General features: G+C 40.7%; 1 protein-coding gene across 4 annotated transcripts in view; it reads right to left on the bottom strand.

Moving 5' to 3' along the window:
• The window catches only part of dclk2a (doublecortin-like kinase 2a), a 145,851-nt gene that overhangs the window by 120,241 nt on the left and 3,547 nt on the right, over positions 1-22,063 (bottom strand). For all 4 annotated transcript variants that reach the window (XM_048614800.1, XM_048614735.1, XM_048614912.1 and 1 more), the window contains exon 3: positions 11,638-11,732. In XM_048614800.1, coding sequence (XP_048470757.1) covers positions 11,638-11,732 — 95 coding nt within the window. The remainder of the gene's footprint in view (positions 1-11,637; positions 11,733-22,063) is intronic.

Consider the following 22,063-nt stretch of genomic DNA (forward strand, 5'->3'; position numbering starts at 1 on the left):
TGACACACCAGTTACCAACCTCAACACCAGAAATCATATCAGCAAAAACAGCCATTTTAACTCTGCAAAGTCCTCCTTATTCACATTTAGGGGTTAGTTCCAAATTTGGGAGAGCTGTTTCACAGATAAGTCAAGCAGGAGTCTGATATTTTCATACTTACAGAATGATACTTTACAATCACCACATCACCAGCACTCACTATGTCCTGTATGTTGACAGGACAGGCCCAGGAGAGATGGTGGCACTGTGAATATAATTGGGAGACAGTTGCCCTGTGAGTCCTCAACATTGACTCTAGACACCAGAAAGTCTTAACAAAAACCAGTTCAAAGATGGGCAAGGCAATGTCCTCTTGATTACGATGTACTATTCTCCCTTGACTGATGATCAACTTTCCTCTAGGTTGAGCAACACATGGAGGAAGCACTGAGAGCAGTAAGGGCACAGAATGCATTCTGGTTGGGTACATCAATGTCAATCCTCAAGAATGGCTCGGCAGCAGCACCACTAATCGAGCTGGTCAGGTCCTGAAGGACACAGCTGCTATACTGGGTTGGGAGCATGAGGTGAGGGAACCAACAGGAGGGATAAACATACTCGACAACGTCTTCACTAATCTGTCTGCTGCATATGCATCTGTCCATGACAGTATCTTTTAAGAGTGATTACCTCATAGTCCTTGTGGAGTCGAATTGTTGATCCATCTTGTCCTCCTCCAGTGGTTCCCAGCATCATAGGTATCAGTCTTCAGCCAATTCGATTCACTCCACGTGATTTCAAGAAACAGTTGGAGGCACTGCATACTGCAAAGGCTATAGACCCTAATGACATTCCATCAATAGTACTGAAGACTCCAGAACTTGCCACATCTTGATCCAAGTTATTCCAGTATAGCTACAAAACTGGCATCTACCCGACAATGTGGAAAACTGCCAAGGCATTTCTTGTACACAAAAAGCTGGACAGATCCAACCTGGTCAATTACCACCCCATCAGTCTACTCTCAATCATCAGTAAACTGATGGAAGGTGCCATCAACAGTACTATTTAGCAGCACCAGTTCAGCAATGACCTGCACACTGACACCCAGTTTGGGTTCCGCTAGGGCCACTTAGCTGCTGACCTCATTTGTTGGCCACATTGACATGGTTCAAACATTGACAAAAGAGCTGAATTCCGCAGTGGAGATGAGACATCAAGGCCATAGTTTGACGAAGTATGATGTCAAGGAGCCCTCACAAAACTGGAGTCAATGGGAATCAGAGAGAAACTCTGTTGGTTGGATTCATACCTCGTAAATAGGAATATGGCTGTGGTTGTTGGAAGTCAGTCATCTTAGCTCCAGGGCATTGCTTCAGGAGTTCTTCGGGGTAATATCCTGGGCCCAACTATCTTCTGCTGCTCTATTAAAGACCATCCATCCATCATAAGTTCAGAAGTGGGGATATTTGCTGATGATTGCACAAAGTTCAGAACCATTTGCAACTTCTCAGTTACTAAAGCAGTCCATGTTCAAATGCCTGACAATACCCAGGCTTGATCTGAAAAGTCGCAAGTAACATTTGTGTCTCACAAATGCCAGACATTGACAATTGCCAATAAGATACAATCTAACCATTGCCCCTTGACATTCAATGGTGTTATTACCACTGAAATCCCCCCACTATCAACATTATGCAGATTACCGTGAATCAGAATGGGACTGGACCAGCCATATAAATACTGTGGCCGCAAGAGCAGGTCAGGGCTTTGGAATTCTGTAGTGAGTAATTCACCTCATAAGGCACAAGTCAGGAGCGTGACAGAATATTCCTCACTTGCCTGAATGAGTGCAGCTCCAACAACACTCATGCAGCTTGACACCATCCAGGACAAAGCAGTCTGCTTGAATGGCGCCACATCCACCAATATCACCTTCTCAAGGATGGGCAATTAATACTGACACAGCCAATGATGCCATATTCCACAAGTGAGTTAAAAAACCATATAATATTTGATACAGCTCTACATTAAGTGATACTAGAACAGGTGTCTAAAAGAGACAGGTTTAAATAGAGATGTAAAGAAAAAGTAAGGGAGAATATTAGCCAGGGAATTCCAGAGCTTGTTTTATTGGCAGTTGAATGCACAGCCCTGAAACAAGAGAAATCACAGATGTGGAAGAGGACAGAATGGAACAGCACAGAGATGTTTGTAGGATAAAAGGAGGGTGGAGTGATTGGGAGGGGTGAGGCTATGGGGGAATTGGAAGGCAGGCAGGAAAATGTTGTTGTATCAGGAGACAATGCAGCTTATCAAGATGGGTGAATGGGATGACACAAAAAGGTTACAGGCACAATTGATTAAACACGTCTCAAGCAACAGTGTCCTGTTGTAAAATTTGCTTAGGTTCTTTATTGTTATTACGGCAGACCTGCATCCCGAAGTGGTCCTGTAATATGAAAGCACTTTATCATAATTCAGTTCTAATGGCATCTCAGGAGATGTAGAAGTGTCAGGGTAGGTTCTTCAGTAGCTGGGGCAATAGAAAACTAACTGTGAGGAAGTTTAAAATTAGACTTTCATCTGATATCTTAATTTTAATGCTTTGTGCAAATATAATTATGGCTAGAGGCTCACATTATAATCCTTTGCAATTACCGATGCATTAAAATTACACAGTATTAGTACAAAAATGCATTGACACAAAGATTGGATTTTCAGGTTGATGAAACAAAATATTAGTCTGAATAAATACATACATTTATAACGTTATAAGTAATTAAATTGGTGGCATCAATGGCATGAAATTTGGATTGGTAGCACCCATTAGTTGGGCATTATAGCCTGCTGTATGTTGTACAAAGCAGCACTGCAGATTATGGGCAAATTTTGAAGCATGTCAGTTTGAAAACCATATTCTGGAGAGCACTGAATGGCTGCCTTAAGTGTGCAGAGCAGACAGATTGTGTTATCAGTGGTCTTCTGATGTTGATTTGACACCAGTGGTGTCCTTTTGGCGCTCAATGCACTAGCCAATGACTCCACTTAACCTTAACAAATGAACAACTGCTAAGCAGCAGCAAAAGATATCCCACTGTATTAACAGCATACAAGTTGGCTGCTAGTTCCTTTCTTCACTTATAACTTGTACTTTCTATAGTTTTTGCAAGTTATTAAAGTCTACAGGGAGTGGTGTGACATATTTAAGGAGTTCTCTCATATTTTAAAGGTTCTACACAAAGCAGTGGCTCACCAACGTGGATACATTGACAAACATTCCTGCTAGGAGGTGGGGGAGGGAGAGGAGCAGGGCTTTCAGCAGAAGGACATATCTATCTAGGGTGTTCGGGGAGTAATCCACTTGAACCTCACCAAGAAACACTGTGTGCAATATTAATGCTCTAGTTAGAGCACCTTCACTGAAATCTGCTATGTGCTGCATTTACATCCGCAACCCCAGAGTACAGCAAGAACATCACTGTCAATGGTAATGAGGGTGATTGTGATCATGAACGTTATGCAAGTGCTCCTAGTTTAGCTGGAGATGGAGATATTTACAACATCTTCCATTTAATTCTTGTATGAGAGAGATCATTGAGCCTTTCTTTTCGTTGAGAGCTAGCTAAATTTCATTATTCCTTGCCAGAGAGAAACAGGTGGACAAACCATGTGGTTTGTTGCTAGGTTTGCACATGTTTTCATGGTGCAGGGTATCACTGACTCCATACACATTGCTTTTCAGGCACTGCATATCAATTCTAACCTATACTGAACTGGACTACACTTCCTCACTGTCCAAATGATGAGCGACCATACATAGAGGATTGTACAGGTCAATGCCAAACATCCTGGCAGTGGTCGTGATGCCTTTATTGTCCAGCAGCCTTCTGTTCCATCCACACTTGCCAATATTATTATTACCAATAATAATGCGTGGCTCGTGTCTCCAAGATTTATCTGCTAAACATATGGTTGATTATTCCAGTGAACAAACCATGCACACATGCAATATGCATAGAATAAAAGTCATGCTGGCATGTGAAATATAATTCAGCAGATCACTGGGATGGTGAAACAACATATTTCTCTCCCTGAGCTACTCTCCAGTGCAAAGCAGAGAAAACAGTGTCATTAACAAAAATAGAGATCACTGGCAAAGCTCAGCAGGTCTGGCAGAGAAATCAGAGTGGATTCTCTCCACGGATGTTGCCAGACCTGCTGAGCTTTTCCAGCAATCTCTATTTTTGCTTCTGATTTACAGCACCCACAGTTCTTTCGATTTTTATTTAAGCAGTGACATTAACACTGCTGCATGCAACTTATGTGGCGATATCATTTTAAACAAACACTGTACATGTGCAATTGAGGAACTAACCACCAGGCACTTAGGGTACTGTTGCTGGAGTTGCAGCTGTTGCTGTGAGCTTTAGTGGATACTGAATTCATGAAGGAAGTATAAAATAATAAGACATACAAAGGACAGGACTGGTTTTATCTTCTTGAATGTCTGTGCATTGTCTAGTCAGGTTGCACATCTCAGGTGTCCAAACAGACAAAGTTACATGAGTAAGTTTGAGATCTGAGGATGGGGAGAAGCTCCGTGCTTAGGCCATCTGCAGCTTGAGAATCAGAGGTTCGTATGTGGTCATGGCAAAGTGGGATCTGAGGAGAAGTAAGCATGAGGAAACCATCATCTTTAAAGGTTTCAGTATGTCCACTGACCACTACTTCAGCAATGGACACCCTGATAAAAACCAACACCATTTTATACATAGGGTCAGAATACACAAATGCACTTTGCCCCTCCAATGAACATCCGTGTCCAACTTGTCATACAGGATAAAGGCAAGTACATCAGCGTGTGTTCTGCAATATGTTTGCATGATGTGGCTGTTGGATAGCGGGCAGAAAATGCAAGTCGAGAGATGTGAGGTTCTCAACAGTGAAAAGTATGCAAGGGTCAAGCATGTCAATGTCAGGTATGAGTCCTAACTGATAGAGATTATTGGTAGAGTGGACAGAGTGTGATGAACTGAAGTTTAACAACACTGCTGCAGTTGGTTTGATAAGGCATTTGAAAATGCATTCAATACCCTTGATCACTTGTGTCCAGGTCCTTGGGACTGGGCTTCTGACACTGACCTCCACTATCTGTTTCTACTGTTTCCTGTACAAAGTGCATGAAGAATCCTCCAGAACCTGTTGCCAATTATGGAGCAAAGAGTTGAATTTTTCTTTCCAGGACATTAAGTAGGTTGTCTAGAGTCCGTTATAAGGTAAAAATGCTTGAGGCAGAAAACTCAAGATCAGTGTTGAAACAATCTCAATACTTCAGATAAAGCCAGTAAATTATTCCTGATTATTTAATCCGTCACAGTCAATAATATCTTCTGGGATCTCTGTATTGTAGGGTTGTCACACATTATAATTCACCTGCTGCAAGCTTGAGCTGACATTTATCAACATTTACCTTTATTCTTTTTACTCGAGTTCTGGAGAAGGGTCACCGCAAACAAAACATTAACTCTAATTGCTGTACACAGATGCTGCAAGATCTTCTGAGATTTTTCAGCAATTTCTGTTTTTGTTTCTGATTTCCAGCATCCACAGTTTCTTTTCTTTTAACTCAAGTTCTGTTTTACCAAAACAGTTACTTAAAGACACAGTAATCACTAGAATCAAATAAGATATCATGCTGCCATGCCTTAAAAATGAGCCAAAGGATCAGCGCTTGTTGAATGTCAATACTAATGAATGCTGTCAATGATAATAACACGTTTCCAGTTTTTGGAGCTGTCACTTTCTAGACTTGTATTTCACATCCAATTGTTTTCAGTGAAATGGATGTTACTCTTGAAAGGAACACCACGCACTATAATAAGTGGTTGTAGTAGTGTAACACAATACATGTGGAAGAGCAGGTGAATTTCACAATTTCCCTGTTGGTTTCAACATGAACTGTTTAAACTTGGATCATTTGCTATTTGCAGCTAACATCCCCAGTGCTGATGCAAATGGCAGCACAGATTTTGGTTACACCATGATAATGTAATGATGTAAACTGCTGCTTTTGGAACTGAACTCTTCTTGAAGCAGCAGCACAAAGTAAATGCTACACTCATGCACAAGAATTCTCTAAGGAGCCATCCCTGATCAGCAAGAAGGGAGATCTGAAGGCCTCGTTTTCATGAGGATGAAAAACAACCAACACATTTTGCACACATTCTAATAAGAGAGCTTGCCATCTCATGGTTTACTGCCCAATATAGTTATGATGAGCTATAAATTCATGGGCTTCTGAGCTCAGAAGAGGAAAATTGCGGATTCATATCTCTATTTTCTATGATGGGGGCGACTATAAAGTGAATATATATTACTGACATTCTTTCTTAACATTAAATGCCAAAATTTCCATGTTAATTAGCACTTAGTACATAAAAACATCTAATCTATTGGGTCACATAGCTGATTTCCTGTGACTCATAATATTTCTAATTGACACCGCGAGCCCTCCAGAGAACAATCAATGACAGCAATCTCTAAACAGGTACTGAGTTATGAATGGGGAGCAATCTCAACTGTAGCAAATTAGAGGGGACACAGAGCTGAATAAGTATATTCATGACAGTGTTAAGGTTTTCATTTATAGGTTCCTACATGTTAAGTTCCAAATCTTTATTGTGCTGTCAAAGAGACGACAAGTCCAGAGAAGGGCAATAAAACTGATGGAAAATCATCTTGTGCCACTCTTAAGCATTTCTCAAGTTTGGAAAAGGTTGCCAGTTCACTAAGTTAGTTGCAGAAAGATATAATGAAGAATGGGAAAATAAAGATTGAAAAAAAAACTGCACTGTTAAGTTTTTTTCAAGAAAAGTAAGAACTGTTTTGGGTGTTCTTCTGTATCCTTTTGTCCATATACAATTTGCAAAATACAAATATCAAGAAATCTTTGTTGTTTATTCAATAATTATCCTACTAGTTTTTCCAGTTTCAATCATATGAAGAACAATTTATCCAGCCTATGTTTTCATGCATCTTGTAATGCAGTAACTAAAAAATCTTTGGTCTTTACTGACTGATCATTAAGCGTTGCCACAGAGCACTGCAGGAAGGGAAACCTGGATGGAAGAAGTTCTCACAAATAAATGATCCTCTAAATTTTCCACCCATTCACTGTAATGGTAGCTAATATCAAATGATTTTTGTTCCCTATTCGTGATCTTCCACACCACATTTTCCTTTATTTGACCCAGCCAGTAAAGCACAAAACTGACTCCATGGTATTTTAACAAAACTCCTTCCCCTGTCCAGTCCACCAATCACAGGGTGAGAACTCCTGAATCTTACACCCTACCCACTTGTTATTTGTAATTGTGTTTTTTTCCCCACAGAACAATTTCAGCCCAATAACGTGCTAACTATTAAAATTACAATTTATTTTCAGAATTAAAATGGATTGACGTTAATGATGGAAATGTAATGTTATCTATAGAAGCTAGAACTTCTTTAAAGATCAAAAGTTTTACATTTGCAGAAGTGCAACTTGTCAGTGACTTGGTACGCAAACTGTGTATACAAGATTTAAATATATACAAAGAAAGAGACAGGCAAAAGTGAAACTAGGCCCCTTAGAGGCTGAGGCTGGGGTAATGATAATAGGGAACTAGGAAATGGCATTGGAATTTAATAAATATTTTGCATCAGTCTTCACATGAGAAGACACGAACAACATTCCAAAATTACTGAATAATGAAGGGGCAACAAGAGAACAGGAAATACATACATCTGCTATCACTATAGGAAAATGTGCTACAGAAAAAAATGGGTCTAAAGACTGAAACAAGCAAGGTTCTATGAGAATTTGAAATTTAGATGCTAAAAGGTTGTTTCCCCTTATGGGAGAGTCACAGATCAGAGGGAATAATCTCAGAAAAAGGATAATAATTTAAAACATAGATGAGGAGGAATTTCATCTGAGGATAGTGAATCTGTGAAATTCTTTACTGCAGAGGGTTGTGGATGCCGCGTCATTAAGTATATTCAAGGTTGAGATAGATAGATTTTGAATCAGTAAGGGAAACAAGTGTCACCAAGGAAAGTGGAGTTAAGGATTATCAAATCAGTAATGAACTCATTGAACAGTGCAGCAGACCCGATGGGCTGAATGACCTGCTTCTGCTCCTATATCTTATGGTCTGTTAAAATTTAAAGGATATATTGAGATTATAGAGTTAAATATTTAAGTGTATGCAATGTTAACATATCTCCTGAACATAAGAATGTAAGAAATGGGAGCAGAAGTACAGCCATTTGGCCTCTCAACCTGCTCCACCATTTAGTAAATTTATAGTTGATCACCTGCAGGCCTCCTCTTTCTTGCCAGGTTATCGCAGCCTTCATCTCAGAAATATTCCAAGAATCTAGTTACCTCCTCTTTAAATAATTCCAGTGATCTAACCTCCACAATTCTCAGGGGTTGAAAATTCAACCAGCAGAGAAGAAACTCCTATGTGTCTCAGCTTTCAATGAGTGTCCCCTTATTCTTTAACTATGTCCCCTATGTCCCACACGAGTGCAAACAACTTTTCAACATCTAGCCTGTTGAAACCCATCAGAAACTTGTATGTTTCGATAAGATCACCCCTGATTCTTCTGAACTCTAATAAATAAAAACCTAACCTGTTCAGATGTTCTCGATAAGTCAATCCCTTCATCACAGGTTCAAATGGTGAGTCTCTTTCGAACTACCAGTACATCCTTTCTTAAATATAGGGACCTAATCTATACACAGTATTCCAGATGAGGCCTCACCAACATGTACTGTTGTAACAAAATTTGCCCATTTTTAAACTCCAACCCTAGCAATAAAGGCCAAAATTCCATTTGCCTTCTTAATTACTAGGTGCAACTGCGTGCTCAAGAATACCCTGATCTCACAATATTGCACATTTTTGGAGCTTCTCCCCATTTAAATGATAGTCTGACCTTTTATTCTTCCTACCAAAGTACATGGTCTCACACTTGCCCACATTAAACTTCATCTCCCAAACTTTTGCCCATTCACTCAATCCATTTGTATCCCCTTGCACACTCCTTAGATCTTCATCACAACATACCCTTACCAATTTTTATATCGTCAGCAAATTTGGGTACATTATCTTGGTCTCCACTGTAGGGACTAATGTAAAGTAATGTTTAAATTATCGTCCATTTTCCTGGTCCCCATTATTAATTCTCCAGTTGCATCCTCCAGGGCTCCCACACTTACTTTAGTTTCTCTCTTTCTTTTTATACACCCCTTAGAAGCTCTTGCTGTTTGTCTTTATATTTCCTGTCAATTTACTTTCATAATAAACTTTCTCCTTTACATGCCTTTGTTTTTGATTCATTACGCTGCTTGATCAATTTTGTTAGACATCGGTGGTTTGCCCTACTTATTGAGTCATTCTTTTTGACTGGAATAATTTTTTGTTGAGCTTTATGAAATATCAGCTTAAACGTCTGCCAATGCTTATTCACTGACTTTCTGTTAGTTTATTTTCCCAGTCCAGATTATTCAACTCTTTCCTTATACCTCACTAATTGCCCTTTTTTAAGTCAAGGACACTGGTTTGTGACCTGAATTGCTCTCCCACTGAATGTGAAATTCCATCATGTTGTGATTGCTACCACTACAGGATCCTTAACTATAATCCTCTCCATAGTACTGGTGACAATGCTCACTGAGTCGAATCCCATTTCTTCCTCACCAATCTTTGAGCCATGCATTTAACACTCAAATCTTATTTGCTCTATGACAATTTGCATGTGGTGCATATAATATCCAGAGATTACTACCTTTGTGATTCTGCTTTCTAAATTTAGACTTTAGTTCCTCATAATCCCTCAGCAGAACTTCTTTCCTAGTCCAACCCACATTGCTGGCACCTTCCTGGACCACAACAACTGGATCTTCCCCTCCTGCAGAAAATTCCTCTCCAGCCCAAAATGAGATATCCTGAAACTTAGCACCAAGTAAGAAAGACTGCCTTCAGAATCTTCTGCTTTTGCTGCAGAAAACAGTATATATTCTTCTAACAACGCTAACCCCTTTTACAACTACATTTCCATTTTCTCCATCCACTTGAATGTAGCTCTGGAGCTTGGTGCTAGGTCAATTTACTCACCCTCTCTGCAATTTGAGCCCTCATCCACACTGGGAGCAAAAACCTTAAACCTCTCAAACACATGCACTTTCTGAGGTTCCTCCAAAGTTAAATTCTGGATCGCCATACCTAGCTCACTTGTAGTCATGCCCTCCTATCCCCAACCATGGACCAAATTTGACTAATTTATCTAAGGGGTTTGATTTTCTTTTGAAAGTGTCCAGGTTCATCCGCGCCTCCAAACGTGTTGCAGTGTCCGCAGCTCAGACTCTAGCCCATCAACTTTGATGCAAAGTTCCTTGGGTGGCCAATACATGCGGCAGATGTGGTCACCATAGATTATGCTGCTGTCCACCAGCTCCCATATATTACAGCTGCAACACATCACCTGTCCAATCATCTCTCTTTTATTCAATCAACTAAATTAGGTGTTAAATATTTTAAAAGTGAATTCCTTAATCGTACTCTTCAACTATGATATCACCTCTTCATTTTGATTTGGTCAATCAAAAGAGAAATGGAAGAATGCACACAAATCACATACCTGTTTTCCCAAGATGTCACACGTCTGTGACTAGTAAAAGTAGGGTGAAAGGAGCTTTCTCTCTTCAGTTTTCATCTCCCATTGCTGCTGCCCTCCTCATACAGGTCCAGGCTTTTCTTTACGAGGTTACTGTCCCTGCTCTCTTTCACACTCTTTATGAAGTTGATGTCCCTGCTCTGACCTTATTTACACATCTTCGTAAAATTTCCAACTGAAATTAAGTTTATTTCTTTTGACTTATAATAATCAGAACTTTGACCAACGTCACATTATTACTCAACTGCAGGTCTAGTTTGCTTTCCTTTTGTTTAAAATATTTAAAACACTTTCACGAAATTAATTGATCACACTCTCACCAACATTCATTTATCCAAAACTAGAATGGATTAGTTGATGATAGTGGAGAAGAGACTAAAATCATTAGGGAGAGGGACAAGAGGGGATAATGATTAGACAGAAGTTATACGTGCTATAGTGGATGATTGCAGATACAGTTCTTGTGGCACCCTCAGCCGAAAGGCTCCGCAATAACTGTGGTAGCAGGATGTTGGTCCATGGTCACAATTTCCCACAGTTTCTAGTCTCAAACACATCAACAGTCAAAGATATAAAACAAGTGGGTAGTTAGAGAACAAGTCAGTCATGGCATGCAAGCCCAATGATTTTGTCAAAGTTAATGATGGAGAAGAGATCTTTGAGGACTTGGAACATTATTATGACTTGCCTTGTCAAGAAAACTTTTTACGACAAAAGAAGTGTGAAAATTAAGAAACCCAGGCTTCCAAAATGCAGTGGAATACAGTGTCTACACATTCACATGTTAAAAGCTGCACCATACATGGTTGATAGCTCTTTAAAATGATACCTTCTTTAACCATCCTCCCATATGTTTTTGTCTTTGGACAGTGCAGAGGTTTTCAGCAAAAGACAATCTCTTCTGAGTATATTAGCAGGTTTTTATTTACCTTATGAGCTCTCAAGCTGCCGGGGCTAGTCGGGGAGGAGCTGGATGACTTTGTGGATTTGGGTGTTGACAGCTGACTGCTTGGAGTTCCATTCACTGTTCACAGGAAAATAAATATTTAAATGACATGAAAATTTCAAAAACAATCAGTATGATAAACATTTTTTTTTAAAACAACAGAAATTTCATATTGTTATGTAACGCAAAATCACATTTGCTTCACATTGGATACTTATATCTGCTATGCTGATCTTCAATATTTACAATGTGACAAGCAGGATTTATTTTGAAGAAGTAAACAATGTCTTTTGTTTGTTTATTTTAATAACATTGTGGTGCAATTGGTCTTTGCCAGTAGCACAAATTCAGCTCATTGCAAATTGGCAGCCCAATTTATGTCAGGCGCCAATTCCCTTTGCACTTACTTCAACAGGTGTTTAAAAAAAAGGATTCAGCATTAAAACAGGCTTCCAATTTGCTATGAGCCTACTGCTGAAGCCCACTGAGTTTCTGGAACATTTAATTCTAAGGTTACTTCATTTACGTATGGGAGTGGTCAGTTTTGCTCAATGGTTATGAAGAGGCAATAGCTATTGTTTTATTTCCATAACTTGTTTTGTCTTTGTTGCTAAGTTAATGGAAATTCATTGCGTAGTGCAGAAGAAAGGCTATGAATGTACAGACTCAGCTTTTGGTGAAAGGAAAGTGACTGACAGACTATAATAATCTTATGTTACATCTCCATGCTTGCCTGTCTAATTCCTAAATAATTTTGCCATAATCACAGCATAATTTTTAAAATCTACTGTCCTCAGTTGGAATCTTGTGCTCCCAGAAGTAGCAAACAGAAAGGCCAATTAATTTTTGGGGATGGTGATTAGTGTGTGGTCAACCTTTCCACCCTGCAACTAATGAGATGTTAAGGACCTCTCAATGATCTCAGCGCACTAATACTGGGATTAACTCAGATGGCAAAAAGGCCTATTGACATACGCACATTCGATGGGTAAACCGGCAGCTAGGGTCAGGGGGAACTTAGGGGAGAGAGAGCTACCCTTAGTTCTGAAGAAGAGTCACCAGACTCAAGTCATAACTCTCCTTTCTTCCCACAGACGCTGCCACACCTGCTGAGTTTTGTCAGTAATTTCTGTTTTTGTTTCAGAGCTATTCTTGGACTGTGATCCCTGGTTCTGGGCTCCCCTGTCCTTGAGAACACCACTTCTAGTCATTTTAGAATTTTATTTGTGTGTGTGTATGTGTGGTTGTGTGTGTAGAAGAGTTTAGAAGGGAGGTTAGCATTTTAAGTAGTAGAGTTGTATATTGATGGTTCATGATCGTTTATCTGCAATTAAAATCTATTTATTTGCAATAAGTAGTCATTCTTGTTAAATACAGATATCAGGTCTATGCTTTATCTCAACCTGGCCCCAAAAGGGTAAATTGAGGACTTTTGCACAAATTTATAAAATCATTTGTGACCATTCCGGGAACAGCGGTGTTCAATTTCAACTGTGCCATCACAGTAATATCTAACAACTTGTAGATTTAGCATACTGAATAACCACAATATTGCAGTATCAAAGATGATAGGTCTCTGCCCTTGCATTCCTTTAATCAAATATGCTTCATAACACAGTATTTTCCTTCAGTAAATATGGATTGTGAAATTAGCGTCTGTTTCATATTGCAATGTACTAAGTTGGTTAACAATGCAGGCTTAAAGGTCTAAAAACTGAAATCAAAATTGCAATCTAGCAATCTGCACTGCAAAGATTATGACTACATTGTTTTTTAATAAGTTAAAGGATATGTTGATTTAAAGCATAATGTTAACCAAAACCAAACTGACAACAGATAATAAACATTAAAAAATGACGTCACAGTAGCTGCAGTTGATTCAGTCAATTCAAAATATGCAATTTTGTGCTTTAGTAATTTATTTCAAATAATTTATTACCAACTGGTTTCTACCCAATCCCCGTCTCCCCATAGTGATCTTGAAAGCTATGGACGTTGCTACATTCTGCAGGCTTAAGTTGTCAAATTATTTTAATACCACGAAGACTCCTGTAATAATCAGTGCCTTTCCCAGCTGAAGTAAATTTATTCCATGTAGCCATTGATTAATAACAATAAATGTGGCTGTATAAAATAAAAGAAAATATCAGTCAGGTCTACATGACATTGAAGGATCTTGAAGGATTTTAAAGAGGATATTTTTCCAGATTTATCAGCGTTGATCATTTCTATTTACACACTTTATTCACTTTCTTTCTATTTTGCCTTCCTTTGCCCATGTCACATAACATTGCTGAGAATGAAGGCTTCTCCTCAGCATTTAACAATGTTGCTTTCTAACATGTCATTTACATTTCATCAGTAATTTGAGGTATTATGAGTGGTAAGTGTTAAATGCTTCGGATAAACATGTGACTTTGAAACTACAGTGTGAAATGGTAAACTTATTTAAAATCCACTCACAAGCATGGAGTTAAAATCATGCCCTATCCAATGTTTCCAAAGCTTTCCACCAGTGATGTGCCTTTCCTTGGTTGATGTTTGTGTCTGCTGTAGACTAATTGATGGAGATTGAGTGCTATCTTGTCAATAACTCAATTATTATTGCATCATGTGACAACCAGGATGACAGAAGGCAAACTAAATGGACCCTGATCTTTTCCCATCTAGCTTTGTCTTCAGCTCTATGAGAACAATAATGAATACTCATCAGATTTTCCCTCCTTTGCGGAAAGTGTGTCGATTTCACTTGGCATTTCCTCATCTGTCTCATTACAATAATGTGACATCCTGCTGGTTTGAGTGAGTCAAAGATTGGATTTTACATTTATCACAATTTAAAGAGGTCTCTGAGCACAGAGCAGTCAATCAAGCAGCTTCGCAGATACAATAGAGAATAGGTAAATTAGGAACTGGTGTAGGAAATTGAGCCCCTTGGGCCCGCTCCACCATTCAATTAGAACAAGGCTGACCTGCACCTCACCTCCATTTTACTGCCTTTGCTTGATGTTTGTTGAATCCCTTATCTGACAAAAATCTAATGAACTCAGATTTCATAGCTATACTTGACACAGAATTCACAGGGTTTCCAACAAACTGTTCCAAATGCTCACTACTCTGTGGCAAAGTGCTTCCTAATTTTGATCCTGAATAACCTACCTCTAATTTTAAGATGGCATTCTCTTGTTCTTAATTTGCCCCACCATAGAAAATAGTATCTCAATATTTGAACTGAACTGTTCTGTTTTTTCCAGTCAGAATGTTGACTCTGCTTCTCCTCACAGATGCTGCCAGACCTGCTGAGTTTCTCCAGCAATTTCTGTTTTTGTAATATTCTGCGCACATGGGTTTGAATCCCACCATAACAAATGGTGAAATTTGAATTCAATAAAAATCCGGTATTAAACGTTAGTCTAATAGAAACTGTGGAGCCACGGTTAATTGTTATAACAACCCATCTGGTTCACTAATGTCCTTTAGGACGGCACTGTGGCTCAATGGTTAGCTCTGCTGCCTCACAGTGCCAGGCACCAGGTTCAATTCCAACCTTCAGTGACTGTCTGTGTGGAGTTTGCACAATCTCCCCATGTCTGCATGTGTTTCCTCTGATTGCTCTGGTTCCTCCCACAGTCCAAAGATATGCAGGTTAATGGATTGGCCATGCTAAATTGCCCATGGTGTCCTGGGATGAGCAGGCTAGATGGATTAACCCATGGCAAATGCAGGGCTACAGGGATAAGGTAGAGGTCTTGGTCAGGGTGGATGCTCTTCAGAGGGTTGGTGTGGACATGGGCTGAATGGCCTGCTTCCACAACGTAAGGATTCTAGGATTCTATGATGATTGAGAGGATATTTAATTATTTCAACAAACAATGTGCGTCAAAAACATCCCAGAGAACCTAATTTCTTCAGTTTACTACAATTTTACAACAACCCTTTGTCCATTCCAGTGACTGCCCTGTTTTACAATGTTACATTCTAATGGTCTTGTAATGGTGGCATTCCCTGAATGTGTGAATAAATGAGCTATAACAAAATGATGGCGAACAACATATGACAGAAAAAGAACATAGTCATACATAAACTTAAATAGGCCTAATGGCTCTGAAAAGGCAAAAGGTTAGGTTTTCCAGTAATAAACATGCTTTCTGTGACATTGACCCTTTGATAATCAATACAGTGACTGAATCAGCACATTACTATGTGATAAATCGATTAAAACATCCACACATTGTGACACATCCAAGGATACAATAATACCTATAGTTGAGAGGTGGATTCCTCCAGTAAGAATGCGAATATAAGTGATATAATTAATTTAATATTATCCAACTTCCAGCTACTGAAACTCAGAATTACTCCAGTTTTAAGACCAACATCAATGATAAGAAACAGAAGATGTTCCCAGCTCATCATTCATCTCAATATGCTGCTTTTCAGCTGGCTTATACATAATTCATCCTCTAGCTTTATTCCCCTTCTGCATGGAAGTACTGACAATACATTTAGCATAGCAGAAAAACAGCACAACCAAAATGAATTAGTCAGCAAATGAAGAATTGAGAGTACAAGTGCCAAAATGGGGCAATTTGCTTGTCAGCTAGAAGCCACGCTTTAAGTCAGCTCACACAGAATCAGTAACAGACCTCCATAAAGACTTTACTTGTGGGTGTGCATGAACTTAAAATTAATGGAACAGAATCCGTGATGAAATACAAAATTGACAAACGCTTCTGGTTGGTTGGCAGCTGTCATGATTGTGTAGTCACACATACCTGTGCAACTCCTGGTGCACACTCTTTGTTATTCGCATAACAGAAAACGTTTACACACAGCCCAGCTCTGGAAAGCAATCCATTTCCACATGCAGTTATGTACAACTGACAGTGAGATTTTCTGATATTAATTAGAACAGTTCCAATTTACTTAGCTGAATTGTCACCTAGGAAATGTTAAACAGTTAAAACTGTGACTAACTCCTGGAAATTGATACAACGGAGGCTCCCCCCAGCTACACCCATTACTCCCAACTCCCTATGGTCCCCCTCAACCTGACCCGACAGTTCCATCACCTGACACCCCAAACGTAAACCCATAGTCAGACTTTATTGAGGGCACAGCAGGCTCAGCTGAGCGGCTTTCTCGTGTTCCAGTTTCTTATGTTCTTATGCTCGAATGCCATTGCCTAATTATTTATTTTCATTTGGGGTTTGACACTTTGGGTTAAGTAGGCTTCTTGAATATTTTTGGCAATATACATTAGCCAATAAAATAAGCTTTCACCCTACAGTTTTCTATCACCCTCACTCCCTCCTGGACTGAAACAATCTGCAATCAGAAAGTATTATTGACAATCAAGGATGGATGTAAAGTACTTATTCCTTGATCTAGCATCTCACTAGGCACAGCACTCTTACTGGCTGTGTGTCTCAGGAAATCGTAGTTATGTCCCATTAATTAATGTAAACCATAGGTTGCATTCCCATTTCCTAAGATATGCACTTGTGATTCCAACTCATGCTCTGAGTGCCAGAAAACAGAACAATCCCATTGGAACCTGACCTTTAAAGAGGAAGGAAACTGTACAGCCACAAATTATCCAGGAATTAGAACAGAATTCTTAGAATTCTTTCTTACTACATCATTTTTACACCCCACTCTCCCACCCGATATCCCCAACTCAAAGACAAGTTGGAGAGTCCACAATTCACAGAATTCTAAATAGTTTTGTGCCAAAAGATGTCACTATACGGGCTTACTGCATCCTCAAAAGAGTTTGTCACAAAACTCTACATTGAAATGGAAATGAAAAATGAGGGGATGAGATCAAGAAAGACTGTTCGAATTATCAAAGCTAAGTGTGGCTTCAAATTCTCTACATTTTCAAATTTATTTTAATTTTTGATTCACTTCTGTATAATCTTTAATACTCAAATTAAACTCAGAAGTGGGTTTGCCTTCCCCTTTCTATTATAGAATTGAAATGTGCCAACAATAACTGCAGGAAATTAGACCACCGTACCAATATTGTCATTTGTATCATGCATTTATTATGTTATTTCAATTTTACTTGTTGCAATTGTCAAATTTCCAGGTGAGATATCTTTTCTGACCATGTGAGAAGAAATTGTGGACTGCCTGTCTGTAGTAACAGATATTGGGTGGAATTTAAAGCCCAGCCTTATGCCAACCTCAGCCTTGGTTGCAATTAATTAGATTTGGAGGGTGATGAGTGGGGGTTATGTCCCTTTCCTGCCTCCACTCCAAAAATACATCTATGGTGAGAAGGTGCATAGAAAGCCTACCATCAAGTGAAGTCCTTAAATAGGAAATTAATATTAAATCAGAATTGGGTTTGGTAGGGGAGAGGAGGGCAGGTGGGCAGCAGCTTCATAGGAGGGCAGCACAACTATAAGACCTTAAGAAATAGGAATAGGCCATTTGGCCCCTCGAGCCTACTCCACCATTCATAGCATCCTCACACAAACCTCCTGCCCTTTCCCATAATTCTTGATTCCCCTACTGATCAAAATTCTATCTCTATCTCTACCTTAAATATACAGATGGACTCTGTCCCCACAGCTCTTTGTGACAAGGAGTTCCAAAGACTCTCAACCCTCTGAGAGGAGAAATTCCTCCCTGTCTCAGTCTTAAATTGGTACTGTTTTACTCAACAAGCATACCATGTGGGATTGCTTATGGTGCACAGGTATGGTCTTCATTCAAAGGTATTCAGGGCCTGATCAAGATAGCTAACAGAAGGAAGGGGTGGGCCAGCTGAGAAGCCCCAATCCTCCCACATCTATGACTACCTTGTGGCCTGGGATCTGGCTAAAACCATAGACAGAATTCAAATTACACAGTTACAGCATGTGAATACACCCCTGAAATCCAAAAACAGCCAGGGTAATTCACTCACGTGGTCAACCAATCAGCGAAAAGTCACTCTGAAAAGAGACCAGACTGAATGGGGAAAGAGTTCTGGGAAGAAGTCAAAGGCTGAGGTTGGCAGTGAGGCTGAGCTATGAAGTTTGGGTCTGGGTGCAAGACCAGGAGCTGGGAAGCAAGGCCAAGGGCCATTTTTATTCTATTCATTTGTGGGATGTGAGTGTCACTGGCTGGCCAGCATTTCTTGCCCATCCCTAGATGCCCTTGAGAAAGTGGTGATGAGCTGCCTTTTTGAACCGCTGCAGTCCTCCTGCTGTAGGTTGACCCAGAATGCCATTAGGGAGGGAATTCCAGGTTTTTGACCCAGCGACAGTGAAGGAATTGCGATATATTTCCAAGTCAGGATGGTGAGTGACTTGGAGGGGAACTTGGAGGTGGTGGTATTCTCATATGTCTGATGCCCTTGTCCTTCTAGATGGAAGTGGTCATGTGTTTGGAAGGTGCTGTCTGAGGATCTTTGGTGAATTTCTGCGATGCATCTTGTAGATAGTACACACTGTTGCTACTGAGAGTCGGTGGTGGAGGAAGTGGATGCTTGTGGATGTAGTGCCAATCAAACGGGTTGCTTTGTCCTGGATTCTGTCAAGCTTCTTGAGTATTGTTGGGGCTGCACTCATCCAGGCAAGTGGGGTGTATTCCATCACATTCCTGATTTGTGCCTTGTAGATGTCGGACAGGCTTTGAGGAGTCAGGAGGTGAGGTAGCCATCACAGTATTCCTAGCTTCTGGCCTGCTCTTGCAGCCACTCTGTTTACGTGGTGAGTCCAGTTGAGTTTCTGATCAATGATAACACCCAGGATGTTGATAGTGGGGGATTCAGTGATGGAAACACCATTGAATGTCAAGGGACAGTGGTTAGATTGTCTCTTATTGGTGATGGTCATAACCTGGCACTTCTGTTGCACAAATGTCACTTGCCACTTGTCAGCCCAAGCCTGGATATTGTCCAGATCTCGTTGTATGTGAACATGGACTGCTTTAGTATCTGGGGAGTCATGAATGGTGCTGAACATTGTGCAATCAGTGAACATCCCCACTTCTGGCCTTATGATAGAGAGAAGGTCATTGATGAAGCAGCTAAAGATGGTTGGGCCTAGGATACTACACTGAGAAACTCCTGCAGAGCTGTCGTGGAGCTGCGATGATTGACCTCCAACAACCACGATGATTTTCCCATGTGTCAGGTATGACTCTAACCACCGGAGAGTTTGCCCCCTGATACCCACTGATTCCAGTTTTGCTCGGCCTGAAGAATGAAGCTGCAGAGGGAGGCTAGGAAATGAGGCCAGGGTCCTGCCAGTGAGACCAAGGGCCTCAGGGATGAGACTAAAGTTCCAGGAAGTGACACTGGGAAGCGAGGTTGGAAATAATGGGAACCAGATGAAGTAAGAATGAGGCTTTGAAGTCAGGTCAGGGAGTACAGCTGATGGCCTGGTAAGTGAGGGGGAGTTAGATTTAAAAAGTGAAGAGAAAGGAGCTGTGGGGGCATTGAGGGGTGAGGACCAAGAAGAAGTGTGAAGAGGGACTGACGGAGTGCGAAGTGAGAAGAGGATTTGCAAAGGATAATGAAGAGTTGTAAAAAGGGACTTTGATGACTGTGGGCCCACAAAAGGAGAAGACTGAATGTGGATGATGCAAAGGGTGTGAAAGGAAAGAGTGAGGATGCAATGGAGTGAAAACAGCTGAAAACTTTTCAATTAAGAAAAACCCACCCAACTGAGGACAAGAAACGTGAGGTAATGTACTCTTTGAAAATTAATGTAAGGCTTTTAGATTAAAGTTACATAAGCTACTCTATGGGGGAAAAGTGCAGCGGATGCCATTGTAATGATGTGGAGGTGCCGGTGTTGGACTGGAGTGGACAAGGTCAAAAATCACACGACACCAGGTTATAGTCCAACAGGTTTATTTGAAAACACAAGCTTTTGGAGCGTAGCCCCTTCATCAGGTGAAGTGAGAAAGAAGCACACAGAACACAGAATTCATAAGTAAAAGATGAAAGGGTCACACAACTGATGCGGATGTATTAAACAAACTTAAGATGCTATTAAATTTTTAATCTGTTAGAAGATTTTAATTGATTAATGCCTATGTAAATCTTCAATTTCTTTCAAGTCATTGCCCTGAGAGAACTAAAGGTTTGAATAGTGTAAAGAAGAGGTGACATTTTAAATCAAACAATGCATATTAGGTGTGAGGCCTTGTTTGTGAATCTGGTTGTGTTTTGGTTTGGAGTCAGACTGGATTTATTTCTAAAGTAGGAATATATAAAACGCCACATCGATTGAATGTATAAATTGTGTGATTTTTGAACAAAATAGAATGTATCTGCAAATACAGATTCACCCCATGTGTGTGTGGGTGTGTGTGCGCGTGAGGGAGAGGGCGAGAGAGTGCATGCATGTGTGTGTGCGCATGAGGGAGAGACAGAGAAAGTGTGTGTGTGCGTGTATGAGTGTGTGTGTGTGTGGGAGAAGGAGAGCATGTGCATGTGTTCGTGCGATGGAAAGAGAGTGTGTGTGCGTGTGTTTGTGTGAGGGAGAGAGTGTGTATGCATGTGCATGTGTGAGGGAGACAGTGTGTATGCGTGTGTGCGTGCGTACGCGTGTATGTGTGTTTGTGTGAGAGAAACGGAAAAGGGGGAAGAGGGGGTGAGAGTGTGTGTGCGCGTGCCAGAAACATGCACATGCACTCTCTTTCTCCATCACACAAACAGACGCACACTCTCTCTCGCACATGCACACACACTCTTTCCCTCTCACCCTCTCTCTACTTCTCCTCCGTCTCTCTCAAACCCACACACACACACTCACTCTGCTTCACCCACACACACGCTGCTTCACACACACTCTGTGTGTGTGCGTGTGTGTGAGTGAAGCAGAGAGTGTGTGTGTGTGTGTGAGTGTGAAGCAGAGTGTGTGTGTGTGTCAGTGAAGCAGAGGGTGTGTGTGTGTGAAGCAGAGGGTGTGTGTGAGAGTGGGAGAGAAATGGAGGAGAAGGAGAGAGAGGGTGAGAGGGAAACAGTGTGTGTGCATGTGCGAGAGAGAGTGCACGCGTATTTGTGAGAGAGAGAGAGAGTGCATGTGCATGTGTGTGGGACACATACACGCGCACACACACACACAAACACACACACTCTGCTTCAAAAACACACACACACACTCACACTCACACACACACACCTTCGCGCGCGCACACACACAGCTTCGCGCGCACACACACACAGCTTCGCGCGCGCGCGCACACACACACAGCTTCGCGCGCACACACACACACAGCTTCGCACAAACACACACACACACAGCTTTGTGCGCACACACACAGCTTTGCGCACACACACACAGCTTCGCGCGCACACACACAGACAGCTTCACACACACACAAACACACACAGCTTCGCGCACACACACAGCTTCACGCACACACACACATACACACAGCTTCGCGCACACACACACACA

The sequence above is a fragment of the Rhincodon typus genome, chromosome 1 (genome assembly GCF_021869965.1).
Source record: "Rhincodon typus isolate 14 chromosome 1, sRhiTyp1.1, whole genome shotgun sequence".
In the NCBI taxonomy this organism is placed as follows: Eukaryota; Metazoa; Chordata; class Chondrichthyes; order Orectolobiformes; family Rhincodontidae; genus Rhincodon; species Rhincodon typus.